Raw genomic sequence first — 23,738 nt, 5'->3', positions numbered from 1 at the left:
TGTGATGAATTAATTCATTTCTGATCATCCCAGGCCTTGTGCCCGCAAGACAGTTTGTTTCTGAACGAGAAATCTTGTCACGGTTTAATCTTGTGACACGAGATCTTGTGACACCCCTACAATTAAGCATCATTTCTTTTGTGAAAAAATATAAAATATACATTTAATATTTTTTAGTATTTTTTAATTTATTAACAATTATGAACAATAAATATTAATAATCAAATTACACACATATTAATTCATATGATGGAATATATTACAGACGTTTGAAATGCAATGAAAATGCAATAAAAAAGACACTACACTGTATTTGTAAATATGGTAGCCATTTTGTTGACAGTTAATTATCGTATCGTCATGCTCTGCGAGACAGGAATGATGACCTCCTGTTCTCTGCCCTTATTTTGGTGTACTTCCTGCTGGATGTAAGGCGCAGCCGCTCGAGCCGTGTATCACGGCTGGTGGCAATTATCAATCAGTGGCTTTATTAGTCCAGTTCTCCTGCACACTGTCATTCAGACTTCCTGTCTTATTTTGCTGGTTTCTTTTGTACTTACCAGTTTTATGTTTCACGGAGACCTCTTTTGCTCTGTCACCTTTTGTTTTCCTTTTGCCTGCACCACTGTGAATGCCTACACCTGCTCATGCCTAATTAAAGGTTTTTATTTGCACATAGCGCCTTTGTCTCTGCATTCCGGGGGTCCAGCATCTCAAACCCTAACACATATAAGGTTAATAATGCTCTAACCAATTAGAGGGCTGTTCTGCACCATAGCAACCAACAAGCTGTGTTGCTATGACATGTACAGTATATACAGACCTGGTCAAAATCTTAAGACCAGTTGAAAAATTGCTAGAATTTGCATTTTGCACATTTGGATCTTAATGAGGTTTTAAGTAGAGCTACAATACGCAAAAGCAAGACGGAGGGCTGTTTTCCAGTTAGAATGAACATAAATAGTTCTAATAAAGAAACATCACACACCTGCACACACTAATTTTGTTCACCAGGCAAGGAAGCTCTGGGTTAAAAATGTATGTGAAGTTTAAACGTGTCCTTCTGTCTCATTACTGTCAGGAGAATGTTATAATTAACCAGACAAGGGTCCCTAGGGAGGTGCGTATGTAATCAAAGTAGATCATAAGCTGTTTTCGTGTTAGAGGCGTCAGGTGAAATGTAATTATGCATTTAGAAAAGATGACTTTCAAGAACACACCCGCATGCAGACGGACGTCTTTAATTGTGTCTTTGCTTTGTCAGAGAAACAGGCGTGCATATTTAATGGCGGCTGCTGTGTCTTACTATTAAGTCAAATACTGGTGAATGGAATGATTCTGATTAAAAGTTAATAATTATGTTTTTGCATTCATAATCCCCTTTGTAGCTTTTATTATTTATTCACATTACAAACAACTCCGAAAGGCTACAACTGCTGATGGCGACAAATGAAGAAAATATAAATAATACCACCAACTGCCTCTCTGAATGTCTCTGGGTACGTGGCAAATAAACTCCTCTCTGTCTGCCTGCAGTCTCCTACCAGGTGAAGCAGGGGACATGCGAGGTCGTGGCTATCCATCGCTGCTGTAACAAGAATAAGATCGAGGAGCGTTCCCAAACTGTCAAGTGTTCCTGTTTCCCGGGGCAGGTCGCTGGCACCACCAGAGCTAGACCCTCATGTGTGGAAGGTAAACACAACCTTACGACGCCGTTACTTCATGTGTAAGAACATGTGGTCAAATTCATAGCATGAATGTGCATAATTAATCAAATAAAAACAGAATAAAAATGTATCATTTTCAAGCCTATAAACGTCTAAATTAACTAAGTAAAAGTATAAGAAGACTCATTTTATGTCACCACCTATGAGTTAGCCTGCGTGACAGTTTAATTTGTTTCCACTTTTATGCCTTGGTTCCTGTTTTATGCTCTTATTTTGGCAGCTCTTCCTGTTTTGCCTGGTTTGTGTCCACCTGCTTTGCTTTCTCCTTTATCACTTGCACCTGTTGCTAATTTGAGTTCTCCTATTTAGTTCAGGTGCGCGCGTTCTTTCGCTGGGGAGGAAAACGTGTGAGCGCTGTGTAAAGGGAGGGGGAGGGGGGGGGTGGTGGTGTACATTGCACACTGTGCATGCACGCAAAGTCTTGCCGCCTTTATAGGTCTCAAAAGGGCGCGTGCCTCGCACAATGCATTGAGAAACATCAGAGTTGGCGCTGCCAGGGAGAGATACACAACGGCTGCTTCTCCACTGGTCCGTGAGTTTATCAAAGCACGGTTATCAATCATGGTTTTACGCTAATTTTAATTTGAAATGGTAATGCTAACCGTCGGGTTTAGTTTTAGTGCAGCTAATCATTAATACCGGTCATCGTTCCATCCCTAGTGACGCATAATCAACTTATAGCAGAACATGATAGAAACAGTAGATTAGATCCTCATGTTGGTGATTCAATATGTGCCATTTTTTTTTGTATGAAAATAGAAACGATTAAGCTACAATAACAGTAATTCAACAAAAAAATCTAAACTAGTGTTTAAATTACACTTGAATGGCAGTGATGCTATACCTTCACGAGGCCAGCAGAAGGTGCTTTCCCCATTCAGATCACAAACACCGCATCTGCTAAGCTTGTTCATGTTTATGCCGTTTTCCTCCAATAAAGAGCTAAAATTGTTGTTTAACCTCACTGATGAGTTCCTGAATGAGAGCAATACCTTGATAATGACGAAATCGGGCAACCATAGCAACAATGATTGTTTTGTAATGGAAACTGGGATAAATAAGGAACAATGTGAAATTTGGTGTAGACTTGACCAAGTTTACTAATAGGAAGGAAGGAAAGCGAATCAAAGCAAATGCACAAATAAGAGGGATGAGTGACTAAAAGTCTCTCAGTGATAAATACTTTTAGGTGATCTTTATCACCCTTGCAAACGCACGCACACAACAAAGTCTCCTCACACTTGTCAGGGGGCTTTCAATTTATTGAAATCTCACCTCTGAATCTCACCGCCTCTCACTTCCGAATCCCGTGCTCAGAAGCACTCATCTCGTGAGTCACGCTTGACCTCAGAGTTCACAGTTACAAAAGCTCCCACCTCGGCCGCACTCTCTCACTCACCTACCCGCGCACACCAGCGCCTCTCGCACTCCTTCACTGATGGAGAGAGACAAACCTCACTCTGTTGCCAGCCTTTGCAGAATGGCCGTGGTGTAAATGGACTTGCATTATTGATGTGGCTGAAAGAGGAGTAAATGGCAGCAGGTCCCATTACCGGCTGCAGCCTAGTGAGGCCCATTACTGTGGGCCAAACTTTTTTCAAATAAACTATTTGTCTTGTTTTGAGTTGATTTTTCTGAGCAATGAAAAGCCCACAACTTGGTTTGGAAAAACTAGTGATGAAAAAGTTAGTGTTTTAAATCAGTAGCGTGCACAGTCTAAATGAGCAAAAATCAGCAAACAGATCAAGAAGTTAGCATATTCAGGAATATTCTGCACAACAAACACGGTGCCCACTGCTTGTGTGGCAGCACGCCTTTGGGGAATTAACTAATGGCTTTCAGATCGTGTGTCTGTGACTGGAACCAAACTGTGTGGGGGCCCTTCTCTGCTACGCTCTGTTTCACTGCCATGGCATTGAGAAAACTACGAGTTTTATGTCAATTGCCTGTGCCAAGTTCAGTTATGCTCACAGTGACAGCAGTGCTGGTTGGGCTTGTGATCGCATGCCTTCAAGTCTACAAAAATATTTTAAAAAACATAAACTATCCTCACTAAATGTGGGGTCCAACACACTCATTAACACACATTAACAGCAGGGTTCATATTATTATACAGCGGGATGTAAACCTAACGAGAGAGTGAAGCATTTGAGAAATAATCGCCATGCACACTGATATTACACCTTTTACATCTATGTTCTGCAACTTGGGTGGGTGAAGACAATTTTTAAGTCAATAAAAAGAAATCTGATTGTAATCATGTGCAATCATATTATTATGATAAGAATGAATCACATCGTGGTTTGAATTTCACGTCTTTCACGTTTTTTCAAAAATATATTAATTAATAAATCATCCTGTTGTGGTTCAATATGGCCTACAAGCTGTCAAAAAAACATGCATATTGAAGCAAATTTTATGTATTTTTTGTCAATGTTTCCCAAAACTATTTTCATAAAAATGGTTTTGTTTGACTCTGCTACACAACCGGACAAGAGCAGACTGCAACGGAAAATCAGGTCGGCAGAGAAAACTATCGGGCCCAGCCAGAAAGGAACTGTATCGGTCCAGGGCAGGCAACATCTCTGCGGACCGCTCACACCCCGCCCACAAACTGTTCCAAGTCCGCCCCGGTAGGCGATACAGAGCACTGTTTGCCAAAAGACCCAAACACAAAAACTGTTTCTTCCCCATAGCTGTCAAACTATTGAACACTTCACAACACACACCCCATATATATATAATATATTTACATATATTACCAACCACTGCTATTTGCACCCATGAGCATTTGCACTACATACTGTTCTGGACGTAACACTGTGAATTTGTAACCGGTAGCATTGTAAATCAGCTACAATACTTTATGTAAATATGTATAGTAGTATTCTCCTTCTTCTCCTTTATATGTCAACTTTATTCACTATTCTTGTACTTTGTAAGATAGAGTGATGTTTGACTGGAGTCAAATTCCTAGTGTGGTAACATACATGGCGAATAAAGCTGGCAAACAGGCAAAAAGAGAATTCGGAGTGAGCCATTTTGTCAGTCTCTTTGTCCCTTTGGGTGGAGGCGGGGCCGCTAGCATACACACAGAGTGCAGAAGATTGTAACGTAGTAGAAGTTGAATTTGTAGATTGCAATATATTCTCATATATGTTTTATACTTTTTCATTGTACTTTTCTGAAAAGTACTGTTAAAATCTCGTCTCGCTCTCATAGACCCAATTCCGAGTGTCGTCTCGTCTTATGAACTGAGTGTCTCGTGACACCCCTACTGTTTCCTAAGGTTGCTAATGTTCCACTTGCTGTTGTCTGCCCTGGTCTACGTCATGTTTTGGTTACTGCTCGTCTGTACTCCTGTGAATGCTCACGTGTAGCTGCGTAATCCATCTGTGGTCTGTTTTTAACGTCGCCCCTTGTGTCCTCTTGTAATACACACCTGGTTCCTGTATGTTAGTAAATCACAATAGAAACAACACGAGGATGGCCTCTGACTGGCTCTCATTCTAGGATCACTGACCAGTTAAACTGCCTGAGGGTTTAAGCACACTGTACCTTCGGCTGCATCCCCTATGGCTTCCGCGTTTGTGTGTGCCAAAGTGCATTATATTCCCTTTAAATAATAATAGCTTGGAGGCGAGGGCACGGGACTGATCACCCCTCAGCGTGTTCACTCACAGCACAGTGTGATATTGTCCATTTGCACACGTACAAAACCTACACAAACATCAATGAAAGACACTCGGCACACAAACTCACCACTGCAAGCCAGCGCTGGCCCACCGTGTGAGTCACTTTCTAAAGTATTAATGGCCAAACACTTAGCACATACACACCTGAGTGCACATATTATCGCATTACTGCGTCGCGCCTTTCACAAGTCTTCATCCAATTGTACGACCTGCAATTAAATTAAGTCTTTTAATCAACACTAAATGATCCTATTGATGTCTTTTGCTTGCGATGCGGATATCATCCCTTGAAAGAAAGGGTTAAATGTCATAGACGTTCCACTCAGAGTCTAAATCAAATCATTCCCATGACATATTCCATTTTTCATGTCATTGTTTGAAGCAAGAGCAAGGCGTCCGATCCTAAATAACTTACACTTCAGATGATTAATTATTGCTAATGTAGTCTGAACTCAAATCTACAACTTCATGCCTGCTCTTACTGAGTGTAGGATGTGTGAGTCATGGCCGAGGGTGAATTCACAATATTGTGTGGTTGAAAATCTACAAAAATGGCTATGAACTTGTATTGTATTCTCTTGCTTTACTTTGCACAGTCATAAGAGCTTTAACTAGAATGCTACTAGAATGGATGGTGATTTTAACACAACAGACACATTCCAGCCAGGGAATCCTTTAATCGTCTTTATTGTGTGTGTGTGTGTGTGTGTGTGTGTGTGTGAGAGTTTTATTTGTTCTCAGAATGCACACAAAATGAGGAACAACTTTGTTTCGGTCTCCTTTCCTGCTCTTTTCAAGCACTGTGCGCGCTGCGCTGATGGGCGTTCAGGCGCACTGCACGTTTCTTGGTATTAACTGTGCTTTTTTTCGTTATGGCCGCAAAACAATCCACAGTGGCGCCAAACAAAGTTGGAAGTGCCAGAACTTTGACAAGGATCGTGAGAAACACTTAAATCCAAGAAGGAAGTTGTAGCAAAGTGCAAAGGTGGCGTCTGTTACAACAGGATTGTAATGTAAACTTTTTAAAGTTGACGGACTACAGTGAGAGCGTGTCCGCGTGGCTCTTACAGTACGTCCCTTCCCCTCCTCCCTTCACTCACCGCCATGTTCACCCACAAGAGCCTTCAACAAAGGTAAAGGTGATGTTAAATGTTTATTTATCCATTTCATTGGTGTTTTGCTGTTTTCTGCATGCAAGTCTATAATTATTCTCTATAAAAATTGCTTTGTGTTCATACTTCTGGTGGTCTTGAACTGATTAATTGGGTTTACATTACATTACATGGCTTTTTGTCTGACCTTTTGGAACAGATTGACGAAAACTGTTCTGCTGTATCTGCATTGTAGCTAATAGACTGCTCTATGATCTTCGCAGCTAGTTGTTTGTAACAATGTGTACTGTTGATTACTGTATATACTGTGGTATACAATATAGAAGAGGATAGCCTATATAGCTACAGTACATAGATTTATTGGCCACATGTTTACGCCAAATTTATGGAAGGGTATTTATTTAACAAAAGAAGCTTTTTCATTTTTCATTCTTTGTTTCAAAATTGCATATATTTTTTTAAATTAATTAAAAAAATCTGCATAATTTCATGAATCAATCTTAAATCCCCTTCTTTTCATGCCTGCTTAACTTTTGCCCTGACGTCACCGCCTTAATGAAGCGTTTGTGGCAGCATGCAGATGCATTCCCCGCTTTCTCCACTTGATGTCACAAACATTACAATCACAATGTGGTAGCTGTTGAGGAAGTGATGAACTGCAGCTTGTTTGGGAAGTGCACAAGAGCAACTCTTCACACGCTGAAAGTATGAAAAGCTGTCACTTTCAGATTGGCATGTTGTCATCAGTGGGGTGAGGGATAGTGCTGCAGGCAGGCTCATGGTGTTAAACATCTACAGACCTCATTTAGAGAAGCCTGGGGACATTTGGGGAGCCACTGAGGAATAGCACAGCTTCAGTCTCTTGTGTTGCTGAATCACCTGCACCCTCAACAAAGCAGCGTTTGCCCTCAGCTCATCCGACGCTGAAAGTTGGGGAACCATTTTCCCAGGAAACTATTCTAAGAGGGTGATGGTACTGATAAATTGTGTGACAGAGCTTTTTTTTAAATTAGCGTGTACGCCGAGACCAATGTACGGTTTGATCTGTATTTTAAGACGGGGCGTCCAAACTTTTTCCACCGAGGGCCGCATAAAGAAAAATAATAGGATGCGAGGGCCATTTTGATATTTTACATTTTGTAAAGCAGCCCATGTAGATATGCTAAGACGTTATATTGCTTTAAATAAACAAGAGCCTGCATCTCAATTCTGTGTTCTAGATCAGTGGTCCCCAACCTTTTTTGACCCACGGACCGGCTTGTGTTCCCACAAATCTCCCGCGGACCTTTGGGGGTTTCGTACATTATAGCGATCTAATTGATCTTATTTATTATGTGTTGTGTAAAACTAAGACATAAATAACATCAAATTAAAAGCACAAAATGAATGGCGACCCACCATCCACCAGTTCAAATTCCAGCCAAGTTTTTCCACAGAGATGATTACATGGCTGTTTGACGTGTGTGGTAAAAGGCAGTGTGCTAGCATGAATTCACTTGAGACAAATGTGCACATTAGCACTCAATAAGTCATCAAAACTTACCTTCATGCATTCCCACATAGTATCAGCATTTGACACCAAATATGAGGTGAAAGAAAAATGGTAAAAATACAGTAGTAGTCTATCTGTGCAGCATGAGATAAAGTTAGCACACGCACAATGGACATGCGTCAAGTGAGACGGATGTAACAGAGAGAATCCGGCCACTTTTCAAAATAAAACATATAAAAAAAATTAAATAATGGAAATTATTTGTTCTTTCTGTGCGGCCTGGTACCAAATGACCCACGGCCCGGTACCGGGGTTGGGGACCACTGTTCAAGGTGACAAAGCAAAAAGGCATTACAAATAAAAAATTCTAATTATTAATTTACTATTATTACACATTTTATTAGTTATTCCATTTTGTTTAAATTTACAAATTTACTTTTTTTGTGAATATTATGACTTTATCATAATATTTTGACTTTATTCTCATGACTTTTTTCCCACTTAATTTTCCAAAAGTCCAAACTTTTTTCTACGTATTGTTTGTTTCTCATATTACAAGTAAAAAAAAAACAAAAATGTTTTTAATACATTTGTTTTATTCTTGTACAACATTTTTTTTCTCACAAGATTACAACTTTTTTTTCTTTTATTCTACTACAGGCATATTTGTTAGTTTTCCTGTTTTAATTGTATTTTTAGAATGTACAGCGGGCCGATTAAAAAAAAAAAAGCAGCAAATGAGATTGATTTTTAATTTCCACGTTTGTCGAACGCTATTATGACACGTTACGTTATGCAGATATTTCTGAAATCACAATTTTACTGAAAAAAAAGTGCTGAGGTAAGGCAGTCAAAATGACATGTGAACATGTTTGAAGAATATTATCTCCTACGCCAAAGGTTTGATAAGAACATTGATGTCTCTCTGAGTAAATAAGAGAGCCCGCTTATCTTGATTTTACATAAAGATAGGACATATTTTGCAGACATGAGAATGTTATCAGTGGTTTTATGCAGTAAACAGCGTAATCTAAAATGAATCTAGATATACTTCGTTGAAGTAGCATTCAAATGTGAGGAAAAATATGAGAGAACGTGTTCCAAGGGGCAATATGAAACGTAGTTGTTGCTAATTTGTATTCAATCCAGCCATCATCCGACACCTCGACACATCCACTGTTAATTCCCTGGGGTGCATATCTCACAATGAACTGCTGCCCACTACCTCTGTAATCTCTTTAACATCGATCTGATGAGGCCTGTGTCTGATCTAATCATGACATCACAGGCTGATCTCTGAAGCCTGTTTATTTTCAGACTTGACAGGCAGGTGCCGGAGTGTCACACTGGCCCCGCCCACCCACTACACTCCAGCCCGGAATAAGTTGCAAGGAAGTAATAGCGCTCACAGGCCATTAGCTCTAAATAACACTCAAAGCACCATCATCGGCAGCATAATGGCGACATTAACCAGCATTACACAGCCATTGGTTTTTAGAACCGCTAACTGCCGCTGAGCTCATGCATCATAACAGCCTGTTAAATGTTACTCTTTGTGATAGCTGTGACTTTTTCGTGGGGATGTGGCTTTATTTTTGCAATGCAACTCCTACCTTTATCACAGTATTTGTGCACCTGCAATCATCTACTCCAGCTTGTTAACCTCACTTGTGTTGTCAGCTTAAGATGCCCCTCTCTTTCTCCTCATCTGGGTAGTTATCCGCAATCAGTTTTGTTCATTGCCACGCTCACGCTTCATCATTCCCTGAGCTCCTCACTAAGGTTGTGTTTGGCAAACACTAATAATAAGCCTCCCTTTCCTCACCCACTGATTTCCATAATACACTGCTCAAAAATGGGAATACTTGAAAACACACATCCCAGATGTCAGCGAAAAATCTTTCTTATATTCGTACCGCGTTTTTGTTGACGGTTAGAGCTGTATACATTCTCACTTGGACTTTATAGTAACGCTACCTATGTACTTTCCTACGAGATAAACATTTTTTTAAAAAGCACAGACTGAATATCCAAAAATACGTAGTGCGCTTGAACGCAGCGCATCAGCACAGGGTGCACAGTGCTTTACAGGAGGAAGAAGGGAGATAAAAATTGAGTTGTTCATCATTCTGTGTGAGTTGTATAAACAAATAAAGAACCCACACAGACATAATAAAGATGTTCAAATGATTCCCTGGTCGGAATCTGTTTATAGTGTCCCAACTCAACTCTGAAAGAACCACTATTCATTCTTCACGGAGAATGAGTCACCAACGTGTGGTTGCTTTGTTTGGACACTCGATTCCCTGGAATGATACAGACAAGTTTGTTATAGGCGTGGGGGAAATAATCGATTCTTAGATGCATTGCGATAAATTGCCATTACCGATTATTAATTGATTCATAAATGTTAATAATCGATGCTGACTGAACAACAAAAAAAACAAACAGAAAGCGGAAGTGCCGCCCGCCCGGACAGTTTATGGTGATGCACCCAAGTGTGAGACGCTACCAAAATGGCTGAGCGTAAAGTCCGACTCGCACCTGCTGGATTTAAAGCAAGCGTCTGGAAGCACTTTGCCTTTCACTGAGTCAAAGGTAAAAATGAGCTGGACAAGAGTCAGACAATATGCACAATTTGTCATAAAAGTTTAAAATATTTTGGGAACAGGACAAATATGAGAAACCACATAGCACGTATCCACGTGAACGAGGGGGAAAAACAGCCAGCTGAAGTTCCTGCCAACCAGAGGATCATCAAGCAGGTGATAACTAATTTTCCACCCAACTCGGAAAAGGTGAAGCGGATGACAAAGGATTTGCGGCCGTATTCGGTTGTTAAGAACCAGGGATTTTGTGCTTTCTTGCGCACTTTGGAACCCAGACACCACGTCCCACCGCAACATTATTCACACTGCAATTGTGAATAAGGGCAGCCTAGTTTTTTTGGTTCTTCATAACATACTAACATCTGCAAGCAATATTCTTGTATGAGAGCCGCTGGTAAAGAAGTCTATATTTTGTATGAAAGCTGTTTTTGACTTTGCTTAAATATTATTTAGGAATGGGAAATATGTTGGTAGTTGTAAACATCCAATTATTAAAAGATAATGTAATAAATACATTTATCATGTTTATTTTCATTGTGGATCATTACAAATATGCTTTGTTTTAGTAGTACACAGTGAGTAGAAATAAATTATATATAGAAAAACTTATGCATAAAAAATTGACAAAAAATTATGCATAAAAAAATTGACGAACGATCACAAAAAAAGATGCAGCAAGATGCATCGATAATCAATTTATCATCGTATTGCAGGCCTCTGAATCGTAACGTGGCCAGAGATTCCCACACCTAGTTTGTTAGGTGCGATGTTTGGCCTTACGATAACGGTGTACAAAAACAAAGTTATATTTTTGGCAATAATTTTAGTTGAAAACCGAACCCTATGAAAACCGGGGCGTACGAAACCAAGGTACCACTCTATATTACCTTAACTTAAACCTAAACCGTATTTCATCATGCTGTCCGATCAATTACTTCATGTCTGTCTTCCCATGTTCCCCTTCCTGTGTCAGCCTCCATTGTAGCCCAGAAGTGGTGGTGCCAGATGCATCCGTGTATGGATGGAGAAGAATGCAAGGTGTTGCCCGACTTGACCGGATGGTCCTGCAGCACTGGCAATAAAGTCAAAACTACAAAGGTGAGAGTGTGTGTTGGAATGTTATTATTCCTGTTTCTGTGTGTAACTCCAGAAAAGGGTAAACTATGCCACTGATGTACATTCCGGAACATTTTCTGGGAAAATATGCCTCTAACGTTGCAGAAAACCTCAAATGTCAAACTGCTCTCATGCACAGTTTCTCAGCTGAATGACCATCTCAACTGAGCTAGTTTTCTATGCTTTTTCTTTGGCTTTTGGGGGCATGCCTCCAAAGAAGGGCAAATAGGAAATGTGATGATGACTTTGGAGAAAATGGAAGTTATCGATCAATAGTGTAAAGACTAAAGTGTCGCACGTGCGTCTGTCACTGCTGCTCATGGCGATGCTGATATAATAAGAACAGAAGTATGGAGTGTAGCCCAGAAAGTAAGCTGTATTTGATAGTGTGAAGAGACGCACCTCTTATCCCCAAATAGTAATCACCCTATACACGTCCGTTAGTTTCACCCTGGAACATGTTCATTTATTTAACATTATATCCTGTGGGGGGGAAAAATCCTTAGAAATACAGTGGAACTTTGGTTTTTGTCATTAATTTGATCCACAGGTTCAGACAAAAACCACAATGTATAAAAATCTAGTCACTTTTTCCTACAAGAAATAAACCAATTAATCGGTTCCACACGGTCCTCCCAAGGGGACATTGGAGAAAAAAAAATTGATGGTTTAAAAAAAAAAAAGATGGATTTTGGCAAATATGTTTACATGAAAAGCATTGTACTTCCGCTACTTCCGTGCTCAGACCGGATGTTTGCGGTGAAACTTCAAATTAAGAGAGCAGAACATTCGTTGCGTTTCTGTTACGACCTTTTACTTAGAGGACAAGCAGTGCACGCAAGTGAAAGAATCCGATGTATAGCTAATCAATGTCTTCCTTTCGAGGTCCAGTGCTCAAAGAGATGTGTTTCCAGCAACACTAGCCACCGGATTTTAACATTTTATTTTCAAAAGACGAGCCGAATTATCATCACAGAATTGAAAACGTGCTTTCTTGACATTTTTTGGGGAGTGCAAAATATCGAGGTTTGATTGTACGAACAAATCGGAGGTCGGTCAGCATCCTAGATGCGATTGTTTGCAGCTGTATTTTTGCCTGCTCTCTTAAAAGGATAGTTCGTATTTTTTGACACTAAGTTGTATGACATCCATATCAGCAGTGTAGTACAACAACGGCGACTTACCCCCCCAGTTGGTCCCATGAGTCCAGTTGGTCAGATTTGTGTGACGAGGAACGTAGTTCCGCTTAGTTGCTGGCTCATTTAAGTAAAGACTTTGTCTTCTCAAGCACCTCAAGCATCTTCATCACATACACAAGAATGGACAGGCGGCAGTGCACAGGGATACGGCGGGAGACAAATATAACGGCAAGCGATTTGTGGGGTCTGATTTTTTTTCAAGGCCGAATATTTTATGATGCACATGTATTACTCTTTTGGACGCATATTGTTTTGAGAAGCCAGACTCCTAAGTGGTCCCAGCAACTACAAGGTACTACGGTCTTCGTCACAGAAATCCGACCAGAATTGGACTCAGGTGACCAAGCGGGCGGGTAAGTCAGCACTACACTGCTGATGGAGATGTCATTCAACTTCGTGTCAAAAAATCCAAACTATCTCTTTAACTTTTGTTTGCATGGTTCCACTTTACATACCATGGAGTCTTGGTTAGCATCATGAAGTTGTTCCACAACACTCTAACCGCAACAGATGTTAACCAAAGCATGTTTTTATAGTTTTACTATTATAGTTTGACATACAGAAAAAACTTGGAATTCATATAAATAATGAATGAAAGTGATAACTGAACATTTAAGGTTACTTTTACTTTCACTGAAAACATGATTCTTGAGAGGATTGAAAGCTGGAAGGTAGTGGTTGTTTTATCTCGCTGCCACATCGTGTCTTTAAACAATCATGTCTTCAGTGAAGGTAAGAGTAACCTTAAATGTTCATTTATCCCTTCCATGCATCATTCCTAAGCATTTAGAATGATTTTATGCATGTAAAACTATAACTGTAAAACCGATAACGCCATAGACGGGTGATGTGGCTTCCAGTGCGGATGCCATTTTGTTTAGCGAGCTAATCGGATGCTAACAAGGAAGTACGTTTAGTGATAAAAAATACATTAAGGACCCAGTTGGACTCACGTAGTGTATTAACAACACCACAAGACGCGCACCATATTGTACGCTAACTGAAGAATGCCCTCAAAGTGAGGCGTTAACCACAAAACACACTAACCAGTGCATGTGTAAAATGCAAGTATTGATTCCTAAAGGCTATTTTCTTATCAGGCAAGTAACCTCATCTGTCTCAAATTAAAAAAAAAAAACATTGTCATGATATCCCACCCAAAATATAGAAATATATTACTTTTAGCTTAACTAACATTTGATGCTTCTGAGATAGCCTGCTGAAAAAAACAGCATAGACCAGCATGGAAATTCTGCTAGTCTATGCTAGTCTATGCTAGTCTATGCTAGTCTATGCTGGTCTATGCTGGTCTATGCTGGTCTATCCTGGTAGCTGGTCTATGCTAGTCTATGCTGGTCTATGCTGGTCTATGCTGGTCTATGCTGGTCTATCCTGGTAGCTGGTCTATGCTGGTAGCTGGTCTATGCTGGTCTATGCTGGTCTATGCTGGTCTATGCTGGTTTTTCCAGCAGGGTAGTTCTTAACCTTGAACTAAATAGATGTTTTTTCTTTTTTTTTTCTTTCTGTGAATTAATATCTGGTAAACAGCCTCTTCGCAACTACATGACCTGTGCTTTACGTTACATAAAAGATCATGTAAAAAGAAAAAGATGCCTGGTCAAAGAATTCAAACGTTAATGTCAAACTTATACATGCAATTCAAATCCTATTAACAAGTGAGTCTGAAGAAGTTGTAGCTGCATCGTCACTTGCCAGTGTGGGAAGGGGAGAGCACACAGGATGTCTACACACCACATAACAGCTGTTTGAGGCAATGTACACTTGATAAAAAGATGTACTGAGGGCCATTTATTGGCTGTCAATGTGTGGATGTTAATTTGCGTCAGTGATGACTCAGGCTTGGGCATGTCTGTGCGCGTTGAAAAAGGGAGAGCAGGTGCACTTACACAGGTGCAAGAAGAAAGAGTTGCGAGGGAAGCCACACAGGCACCATAAGAGTAATTGCTCAAGAGATGGCATAACAGCACAACATCTGTCGCATTCATTAGACTGCATTATGACGGGGGCCTTCTGAGGAGGTTTTACAATTAAGGATCATAATTAAGTTGGTAAGTAGGAAATACTGAGGAACAGAGACACTGCTGGGCTCAACCAGCCTGAGGCGGAGGATTTAATGACCCCGGGCCCAACAACAACTCTGGGACTGATAGGACAATTATCCTGATTCTTTCGCCTCCCCCCTCCATGTCTGTCTGTTTTGTCACTCCTACTGTGTCACTAACTGATCAGCTGAGAGGGGAAGCGGAGCTGAAGGGCTGACTGCATCAGTGGACATTCATTTGCGTTTGCAAGGTGATTTGGGATCAGTCAACGGTTACTTGTGAGACTCTGTGGCAGATGTCACCGGCGATCGTTGCAACGAGACATCGATTCCATGGCAACCGTTTGCATGGCCCGGCTCGCTCTCTCTCTCTGTCGTTATTGTCCAGCACTTCTCCTTCCACTCGTGACCTCTCTTTACAACATCAACATTGCATTCACCAACATTATCGGTATGTGTCCAGTCCTCTTTACTCCCACATAGCATCAGCGAGCTCTAGAAGGGCGCGTGGACCGTCTTACCGCAGGATCACTGTTAAATTAGAACTACAGTATGCGTAGCATGCCTGTTTTCACACATCTACATCTAGATATAGAATACAACATGATTTAAATATCATTTTGGCAGAATGAATGAAAATCAGTTTAGCAGCTCGAGGTTTAGCAGCAGTTTTAAACCTAAAGGCTCTGTCCAACTGCATCATTTAAGGATTCCCTCTGATAAACGACATTTTTTGGACTTATTTTGTTCATTTTCCGTTGACACGCTTTCCAAACTTTGGACATGTTGCTTTGGATAGCGATTGGCGGTTCTCATATGCTGCTCTGGTGGGTTTTTTGCCGTTTTCACCATTACTTGAGCAGAATTTTACCGGTTTTTTTAGAATTTAGGCTGTTGGACAGGCGGACAGCTTGTCCTCCTCCAGCCATGGAAGTCACCATACGCAATGTGACAACATTTTGACAATTGCAAATTGACAACCTGATAAAAAACGGATGTTTTCACAGCCATGACGTTATATATTCACATGTTTCTTGTGGGCAGCTCGCTCGTTGTCACGCTCTCTCTCCCGCAGGGCAGGACTCAAGTTCCTTCAGCAGGATTTTGAAGTGTCGTAGTACTACAATGTCCGTTGTGATGAGGCGATGGGTGGAGCTTTCTCTTCAAGTTTAGCTTGGCAAAGAGCTTTGATATGACTCGCCAAATTGCCAATGTCTTCGCTGCTAATGTTAGCTGTGGCTGCACTTGTGACTGGGTGCTTTACGTTGATGTGGTTGAGCTGCTTCGGTGGAAGCAAAGAAGCCTCTTACAAAGAAGCCATATCACTCTACCTTGATCAATGGTGCCGCCGGGACGTTTTTGAAATGTACATTTTTCATTCACTGCACCAACAACTCTCACATGCTCCTCTATTTTCACGTCTCCTGGCCGCTACTCACAGCTCCTCACCTTGCCCTCACAACTCCAATGGGAGCCTGTCAGCTGATGCTAAACAAGCCTAAACACAATGACAGCCAATCAGTGTCCACTTCAGAGTGTGACTGACCATTGTTTTCCAGCCCCAACAACTCAAGCACAAGAAGCCCAACACATTAACAAAAGTTTTTATAAAAAGCTAACGTGCATACAGAGACAGTAAAGTTAGAGATTTAAAAAAAATACACTAAATATGACTGTAATTAATTAATCACAACAAATGCATTAATTTGACACCCCATAAATAATATAATTATTTTACCAAAGTGGCACTAGAGCAGTAAACACGTTAACAGTTTCATGTATCTTGTATGTAAATCTGAATAGGATGACAATGTAAATACAGTATTGCACATTAATTGGCCAGCACAACAGGTTTGTTGCACACCACGAGCATGGGAGGCATTTTACAGCATGTAGGCAGAAGCTGTATTTTAGGCTGATAATTCTTTTGGTAATTTGGATTTGATTGTTTACTACACTGACAACATTGTCCATGTCACCAAATGTCTAATTATTTGCTATTGTCTGCGTGTTGTTGTTTTTTTTTAGGTCACACGATAACAACAGCGCCACTTGAGCAAGAGGAACCGTTCTTCATGTGGAAAGAGTGGATGACTCACACATTTACTGTACAATGGGGAAAATATGATGTCAGCATATACATCAGAAAAATAGACAAATTGTACCCTCTATGAATGACGTACTCGAGGACACTACAGTTACGGATGCCCAGGATAGACATGGACCGGAATGGACTCTCATTTTCAGGCACTGGACAAAGCGTGGATTGATTGTGACGTCAACTCTCAACATTGATTAAGCATTTCAAAGCATATCTTTCAGCAGCACATTCGTGGATGAGTGAGACGTGCAACACAAGCTGTGCGTAGAGACACAACCTAGACCTTTTCTTAACATCTTATATATACTGGAGCAAAGAGATATCAGCTTAGAACTAGCAAATTAGCATCAAATTGCTCTTATGGGTCAAGTCACCACCACAAAGACTATTTTGTGAGAGTCATTTTAAAGTTCTAATTAGGAGTTGCAGTGTAGGACCATAACAACATATTAAAAATTCATGTATGATATTTGCACTAGTTGAATTCTTTTGGGAATGTTTTGTTTTTCCCAGTATCGCCGATATCACTCTGTGGAGGTCATACAGAATTTAAAAGTGAGCTTCTTGTAAAAACCTGACATTTAAGGGGTAGACAAATATGAGTAAATACGTCTTAGTCCATTACATCTCAGTGGTGGAAAATGTGTCTATATATTGAGCCTTGCTCTCATTTGAATTGGTACAATACAAACTAGCAAAGTGGGATCCTCCCATTTTTTCGTAGTTGGTCCACAGCATCCTGTGACATCTCTAATGCCATCCGTTCAAAAGGAGACTCATAAAAGGTTCACACTGTAAATGAGCGTGTGTGGTCTTTGTGTAGGAATGCTTGCTGTTTTCTCTCTGGACATCTCAAGCTTACGTGCAAAACAACTTACTGAATGAGGGTCATTTGGAAGTACCTTTACAAGAAGCTGGAGGTGTTTGTGTGCATGCACTGATTTCCCCCCTGAAAGCCTTTCTGCATCAATATTTCAGTGAGATATGGTGAAATAATTGCTACAGATAATGGCAGTTCAACCCTTTGCAGGCTTTCCCCACAGGGTCTGTCACTGTTGCTGCACGGAGAACAGAACAACCCAAAGCAACCATCTTGGATCTGTCTATTAATTCTCTCCATCCTCTCCCTGCTTTTATAATCCCTTGTTTGTCTCCCCTTCCCACCTTAACTCTGCAACAGTTTTATACGTGTGAGTTACTTTTGTTTTCAAGATTTCCCAAATCTATTATTTCTCTCTTCAATACACATCCAATTGTGCGTCCCTCCCAAAATGTGTCCCTCTGCCTGTCTGATATGTGAATGTGCCGGGTCATTGTGTCTCGGGGTAGGCCCGCCGGGGAATGCTCCTATCCGAATGAGACACTCTGCTTTCAGTCATGCTGTTTTATGAGCTATGATAAATCTGTAGGAGATGAGTTTGTGCCTCTCCTGCTCCTGTGCTCAGCTCTGAGCCAGAGGGAGCTTGGGGGGAACGCAGGCCTACTGGTGGCAGGCAGCTCCACACTCTCATTACTGAGGGGCCAGCATAGCGCCGGGCTTCTCTCGGGACCGCTGACATGGAATATTTTTAGGCCTATGTTGCAGCACTGCAGTGTTGCCACGGTATCCTCTTCTGGAACAGATTCTCAGCAACAATTGTCCGTTTGGAAGGGAGAATAGAGAAGACTTTCTGCACCCTTTTGCACACAAGGATTCAGAAGCCTCCCAGCACACCCACACCTGAAACCACTTGGGGAGAATGAGTGATGAAAGTGTCATATTGCTTTGTAATAGACAATATGAAGCTAAACGATCGAGATCAAACCACATGAGGAGTCTGTTTACTTTCCGTACGTTCTCTTTATCTGTCTTCTTCTCCAACATTCCTTCTCTGTTACTCCTCCCGAGAGGTTTGGTGCGCAGTGGATGAGCCTGGCGCCTCATTCCCCTCGTCCTACACGCTCTCTGCAGTAGAATCAATATTTGAGAACAATTTGCACTGCTCCCTGTTGGCTGGTGTGTGACGATGCAACCTCGGCTTCAGGTCTTAAAGACACAGATTGTGTCAGAGAAAGCTTTTGCATTTCGACCTGCAGGTCAATAAAATCTGTACCATGCATATATTTAGAACATTTGTGTGGGGTTGCCAGCACTGCAGCACAGGAAATGCACACCCCTTCCTGTTTTTGGCAGTGGTATGAGAATAAAAGAAGACTACACTCATCAAGGGGCCTCAAGGGATTTCATATTAGCATATTCACCCATGATAGGATGCAAATGAAGCAGGCCTTGGAGCTATCCACAGGTACTGCATACAAATGGCACTATTTTTAAACCTCCAAATTCAGTTAGATTCAAATGTTCTAAACATGTGATCGCAGAGGTATTTTGGACTGGTAACATGCGTGTTTGTGGGACTGGTAGCTTTTATCTTCAAGGCGCTGAGCACCTGCGTGACCCGGAGTCTTGAACTCACAGAAGCAAACATGCAACATTGAGAAAATTGCTGCTGAATAACGAACCTAACGTACCAAGGGATTGGTATAAAAGGTGGGGTGTGTACCATGAACAAAAACAAAGACATACAGTGATGGTGTTTGAAAAACAAAGGGCAAGTAAGGATTATTTAAGTAAGTCTTTGTTTATGTGAAAAGCCTACGGAGAGGGCACTTGCAATGTGACACTGAACGCCTCCCGTAGTCCATGACCACACTGGTTGGCAAGTCACACCACTCTGTACCGAGAAAACGGTGAGTTGTTATTGTCTTAGCTTGTGGACAGTATCTTCTTCTGTCATACCCAACTTCTATGCAGGAAAAACTAGTCCTGAATGAGAAAGGTCGTCTGTGAACCTGAAGAGGCAAAGAGGTGAATGACAACACAGTGAAATGTATGTAATGTACACTACGGTACATATCAACAGAAACCCAGTACCGTTCATAATGTTCATGGACAGAATTTCTAGGCTCAGCCAAGGCGGCGAGCGAGTCCAGTTTGGGGGCCTTAGGAGCTTGTCTCTGCTATTCGTAGACAATGTGGTCCTGATGGCCTCATCGGGCTGTGACCTTCAGTGTTTACTGGGGCGGTTTGCAGCTGAGTGTGAAGCGTCTGGGATGAGACTCAGCACCTCCAAATCCGAGGCTATGGTTCTCAGTCGGAAAAGGGTGGATTGAATTTAGTCCTGCCCCAGGTGGAGGAGTTCAAGTATCTCGGGGTCTTGTTCACGAGTGAGGGAAGTTTGGAGCGTGAGGTTGACAGGCGCATCGGCGCAGCCTCTGCAGTAATGCGGTTTCTCTACCAGACTGTCGTGGTGAAGAGAGATCTGAGCCTGAAGGCAAAGCTCTGAATTTACTGGCCGATCTATGTGCCCACCCTCACCTGTGGTCATGAGCTTTGGGTTGGGACCGTAAGAGCGAGATTGCGGATACAAGCGGCTAAAATGGGTTTCCTCCGTAGGGTGGCTGGACTCACCCTTAAATATAAGTTGAGGAGTAAAGGTAGGAACCGATAGGAACCAGTTTAGGTGGCTCGGGCATCTAGTCCGGATGCCTCCCGGACGCCTCCCTGGTGAAGTGCTACAGGCATGCCCAGAGAGAGAAGGCCCCGGGGCAGACCTAGGACACGGTGGAAGGATTATGTCTCACAGCAGGCCTGGGAGCGCCTTGGTATCCTCCCGGTGGAGCTGGAAGAGTTGGCCGGGGACCGGGAAGTCTGGACTTCTCTACTGAGACTGCTGCTCCCGCGACCCAGACCCGGATAAGCAGAAGAAAATGGATATTCCAGAGATCTACCGCCTATTATAAACATAGAAAATATATTATATAAATATACAAATGTGTAATATATTTACTATATTTGTAAATATGGGTCTTTATGTATGTTGTACGTGTATATCAGGTGTGATCCTTATCTGATCTATCTCCTACTATAAAACATATACCATATCTATCAAACTAACCCGTAAACTTTGAAACTACTTCACTAAATACTAATGATTAGTGTTTCACATTCACAGTTTCAAGGTTTACAGGTAATCAAAATGGTTGATATCATTCAGCAATTCAATTCAATATGGCAATAAAGATAATTACACATAATTCCTCAATAGTTGTGTCCCTGAGTAGGTTGTCAGTTCAAATAGCCACGTAGCATTCATTATACACACAGCTCATGTATTACGTCCACTTAGCTAACTGCACATGCTAGCATTTGCTATCAAACGTTAGGTATACAAGAAATGAAAATGATTATGCAAAAGTCAGTGCAGCCGAAGTCAAGGCGACATATTAAAAGGCTTCTGCGATGGGCACATTTTCCAATTATTCATGAAATAATAGTTTAAATCCCGCATTTCAATAGTGGACTTCAGGACGTGAAGCAAAGCCATCAAACAATTGACTTTTTTTTCTACATAACGAGCCGTAACAAATGAGCGGATAACTTTTGTTATAAATATAAGCGTCTTACCACTTAGTTAATTTATCCGCAATGAGAATAATAAAGATGAGAGTTGCATCTGTGTGTAGCTTGAGACGTCTGCTCACCAATTTATCTTTGCCACGGAGGAGCACCGGCGAATCACCAGGGGAACTTAATGTCAGCTGACTGATGTCATATGACATCTACGACGTGACATGTATGCGATCGGCCTACACTACCTTCGCGATCTACCGGTAGCTCCCGATCGACATAACGGGCACCCCTGCCTTAGCCATTCCCCTTCGTCTTACCCCTGCCCCTTAAAACCGAGGGCCGAGAGGAAGAAGCCACTAAGAAATGGGACACCACTTGACTCTCATTGCATCATCACCCTTCACTGCCTTCTGGCTGTGACGTAGGCAGATGAGACAATGAAATTGTTCATAATAAATGTTTCCTACCGTAAAGTAAGGTGCATACATTTCTACATTATTTCATTGTTATACAGCCGACCTCGCTACACATTCCTTTTAAATAAAAGGAACACATTTTTACAAATTGTGGCATTTATAGCCAAACAACTGTAATAAGTAACAGCTTACAAGCAGTTCTGTAACAACATTTATAAAACAAATAAGAAAAAAAATAGATGTGGCAATGTTGAATAAACTTTGATAATCCGCTGTGCTGTCCACGTATGGTCTTGTTGTTTACATCAGTGGTCCCCAACCCCCGGGCCATTTGGGTCATTTGATACTGGGCCGCACAGAAAGAAAAACTAATTTCCATTATTTCATTTTTGTTATGTTTTATTTTGAAAAGTGGCCGGATTCTCTCTGTTACATCCGTCTCACTTGACGCATGTCCATTGTGCGTGTGCTAACTTTATCTCATGCTGCACAGATAGACTACTACTGTATTTTTACCATTTTTCTTTCACCTCATATTTGGTGTCAAATGCTGATACTATGTGGGATGCATGAAGGTCAGTTTTGATGACTTATTGAGTGCTAATGTGCACATTTGTCTCAAGTGAATTCATGCTAGCGCACTGCCTTTTACCACACACGTCAAACAGCGACGTAATCATCTCTCGGGAAAAACTCCAGGCTTGAACTGGTGGATGGTGGGTCGGCATTCATTTTGTGCTTTTAATTTGATGTTATTCATGTCTTAGTTTTACACAATAAAATGAGATCGCTATAATGTACGACCCCAACCCCCGCCACCCCGGTCCACGGGAGATTTGTGGGAACACAAGCCGGTTTGTGGGTCAAAAAACATTGGGGACCACTGGTTTACATGTTTTACTTAGCTGACTTCCTGACCATCCATACTGTATGCTGAATGCTCCGCAGCCAACAGACGTCACTACGTTGTATATACACCTTTTCACAAAGACCTGTAAAAAATGAAAAGACTGTATGTCTTAAGTAACCCATATCTGTGTATAAGTTTAACAATTATGTAAATATCACATCTTTGCTGGTTACATTTGCAGACATGACAGTGAACACCGACCTCAACCCCATTAAACATTTTTCGGATTAACTAGAACGGAGACTGAGAGCCAGGTGCTCAATATCTAACATCAAGACCCCTGGACCTCACAAAGCATGTTTTCAATGACTCTCCGAAAATCTCGTAGAAAGTCCTCTCAAAAGAGTGTGAGGGGAATAAATGGTCATTTTTGTTCCATTTTAAGCACATGCAATTGTAACGGCCAGCTGTCCTAATACTTTTGTCAATATGCTTTAAATCATGGGGAGATAATCTGATGAAGCAGATGCGCTGAGCATTCTCTGGTTGCCAGTCTTATCATGTCCCTTCAGGGGGGGATGAATTAAACCAAGCCAAAATGTTCCACTATTAAAGCTCCAAACAGTGCGATGGGGCTGCCAACTCCCTGAAAAATGAATAAGGAACACCTTGTTGGCAGGACCGGCTGACCCCATTGTCTCACCCCTACCGGTATGGTGAATTTTTTTGGGGATTTCTTAAATTTGTGTGAAATGATTCATATACTATTTGACTCAAACCTGAATTTAATTATTCTTGTGTTCCTTTTCTTCCCCCGTCCGGTGATCTCCTAACCGTAGTGCAGAGGCTGAACAGGCTTATGGTGCAAACATATTGGTCGCAAACATCAGAGCGCTGAGAGCGTGCGTGGCCCCGCTGCAAGCGGTGCAGACAGAAGAGAGAGAGACACCTAGTTCCAAAACACAG

At 41.4% G+C, this 23,738-nt stretch overlaps 1 protein-coding gene across 1 annotated transcript in view; it reads left to right on the top strand.

Annotated features, from left to right (window-relative positions):
- tafa4b (TAFA chemokine like family member 4b) overlaps positions 1-19,349 on the top strand; it is a 48,277-nt gene extending 28,928 nt beyond the window's left edge. Inside the window, exons 5-7 of the mRNA XM_054784896.1 lie at positions 1,537-1,692; positions 11,609-11,733; positions 17,041-19,349. Coding sequence (XP_054640871.1) covers positions 1,537-1,692; positions 11,609-11,733; positions 17,041-17,052 — 293 coding nt within the window. The 3' untranslated portion in view covers positions 17,053-19,349. The remainder of the gene's footprint in view (positions 1-1,536; positions 1,693-11,608; positions 11,734-17,040) is intronic.
- The last annotated feature ends 4,389 nt before the right edge of the window (positions 19,350-23,738 follow it).

Source organism: Dunckerocampus dactyliophorus, chromosome 8 (genome assembly GCF_027744805.1).
Source record: "Dunckerocampus dactyliophorus isolate RoL2022-P2 chromosome 8, RoL_Ddac_1.1, whole genome shotgun sequence".
Lineage (NCBI taxonomy): Eukaryota > Metazoa > Chordata > Actinopteri > Syngnathiformes > Syngnathidae > Dunckerocampus > Dunckerocampus dactyliophorus.
This window is presented reverse-complemented; position numbering and strand designations above follow the sequence as displayed.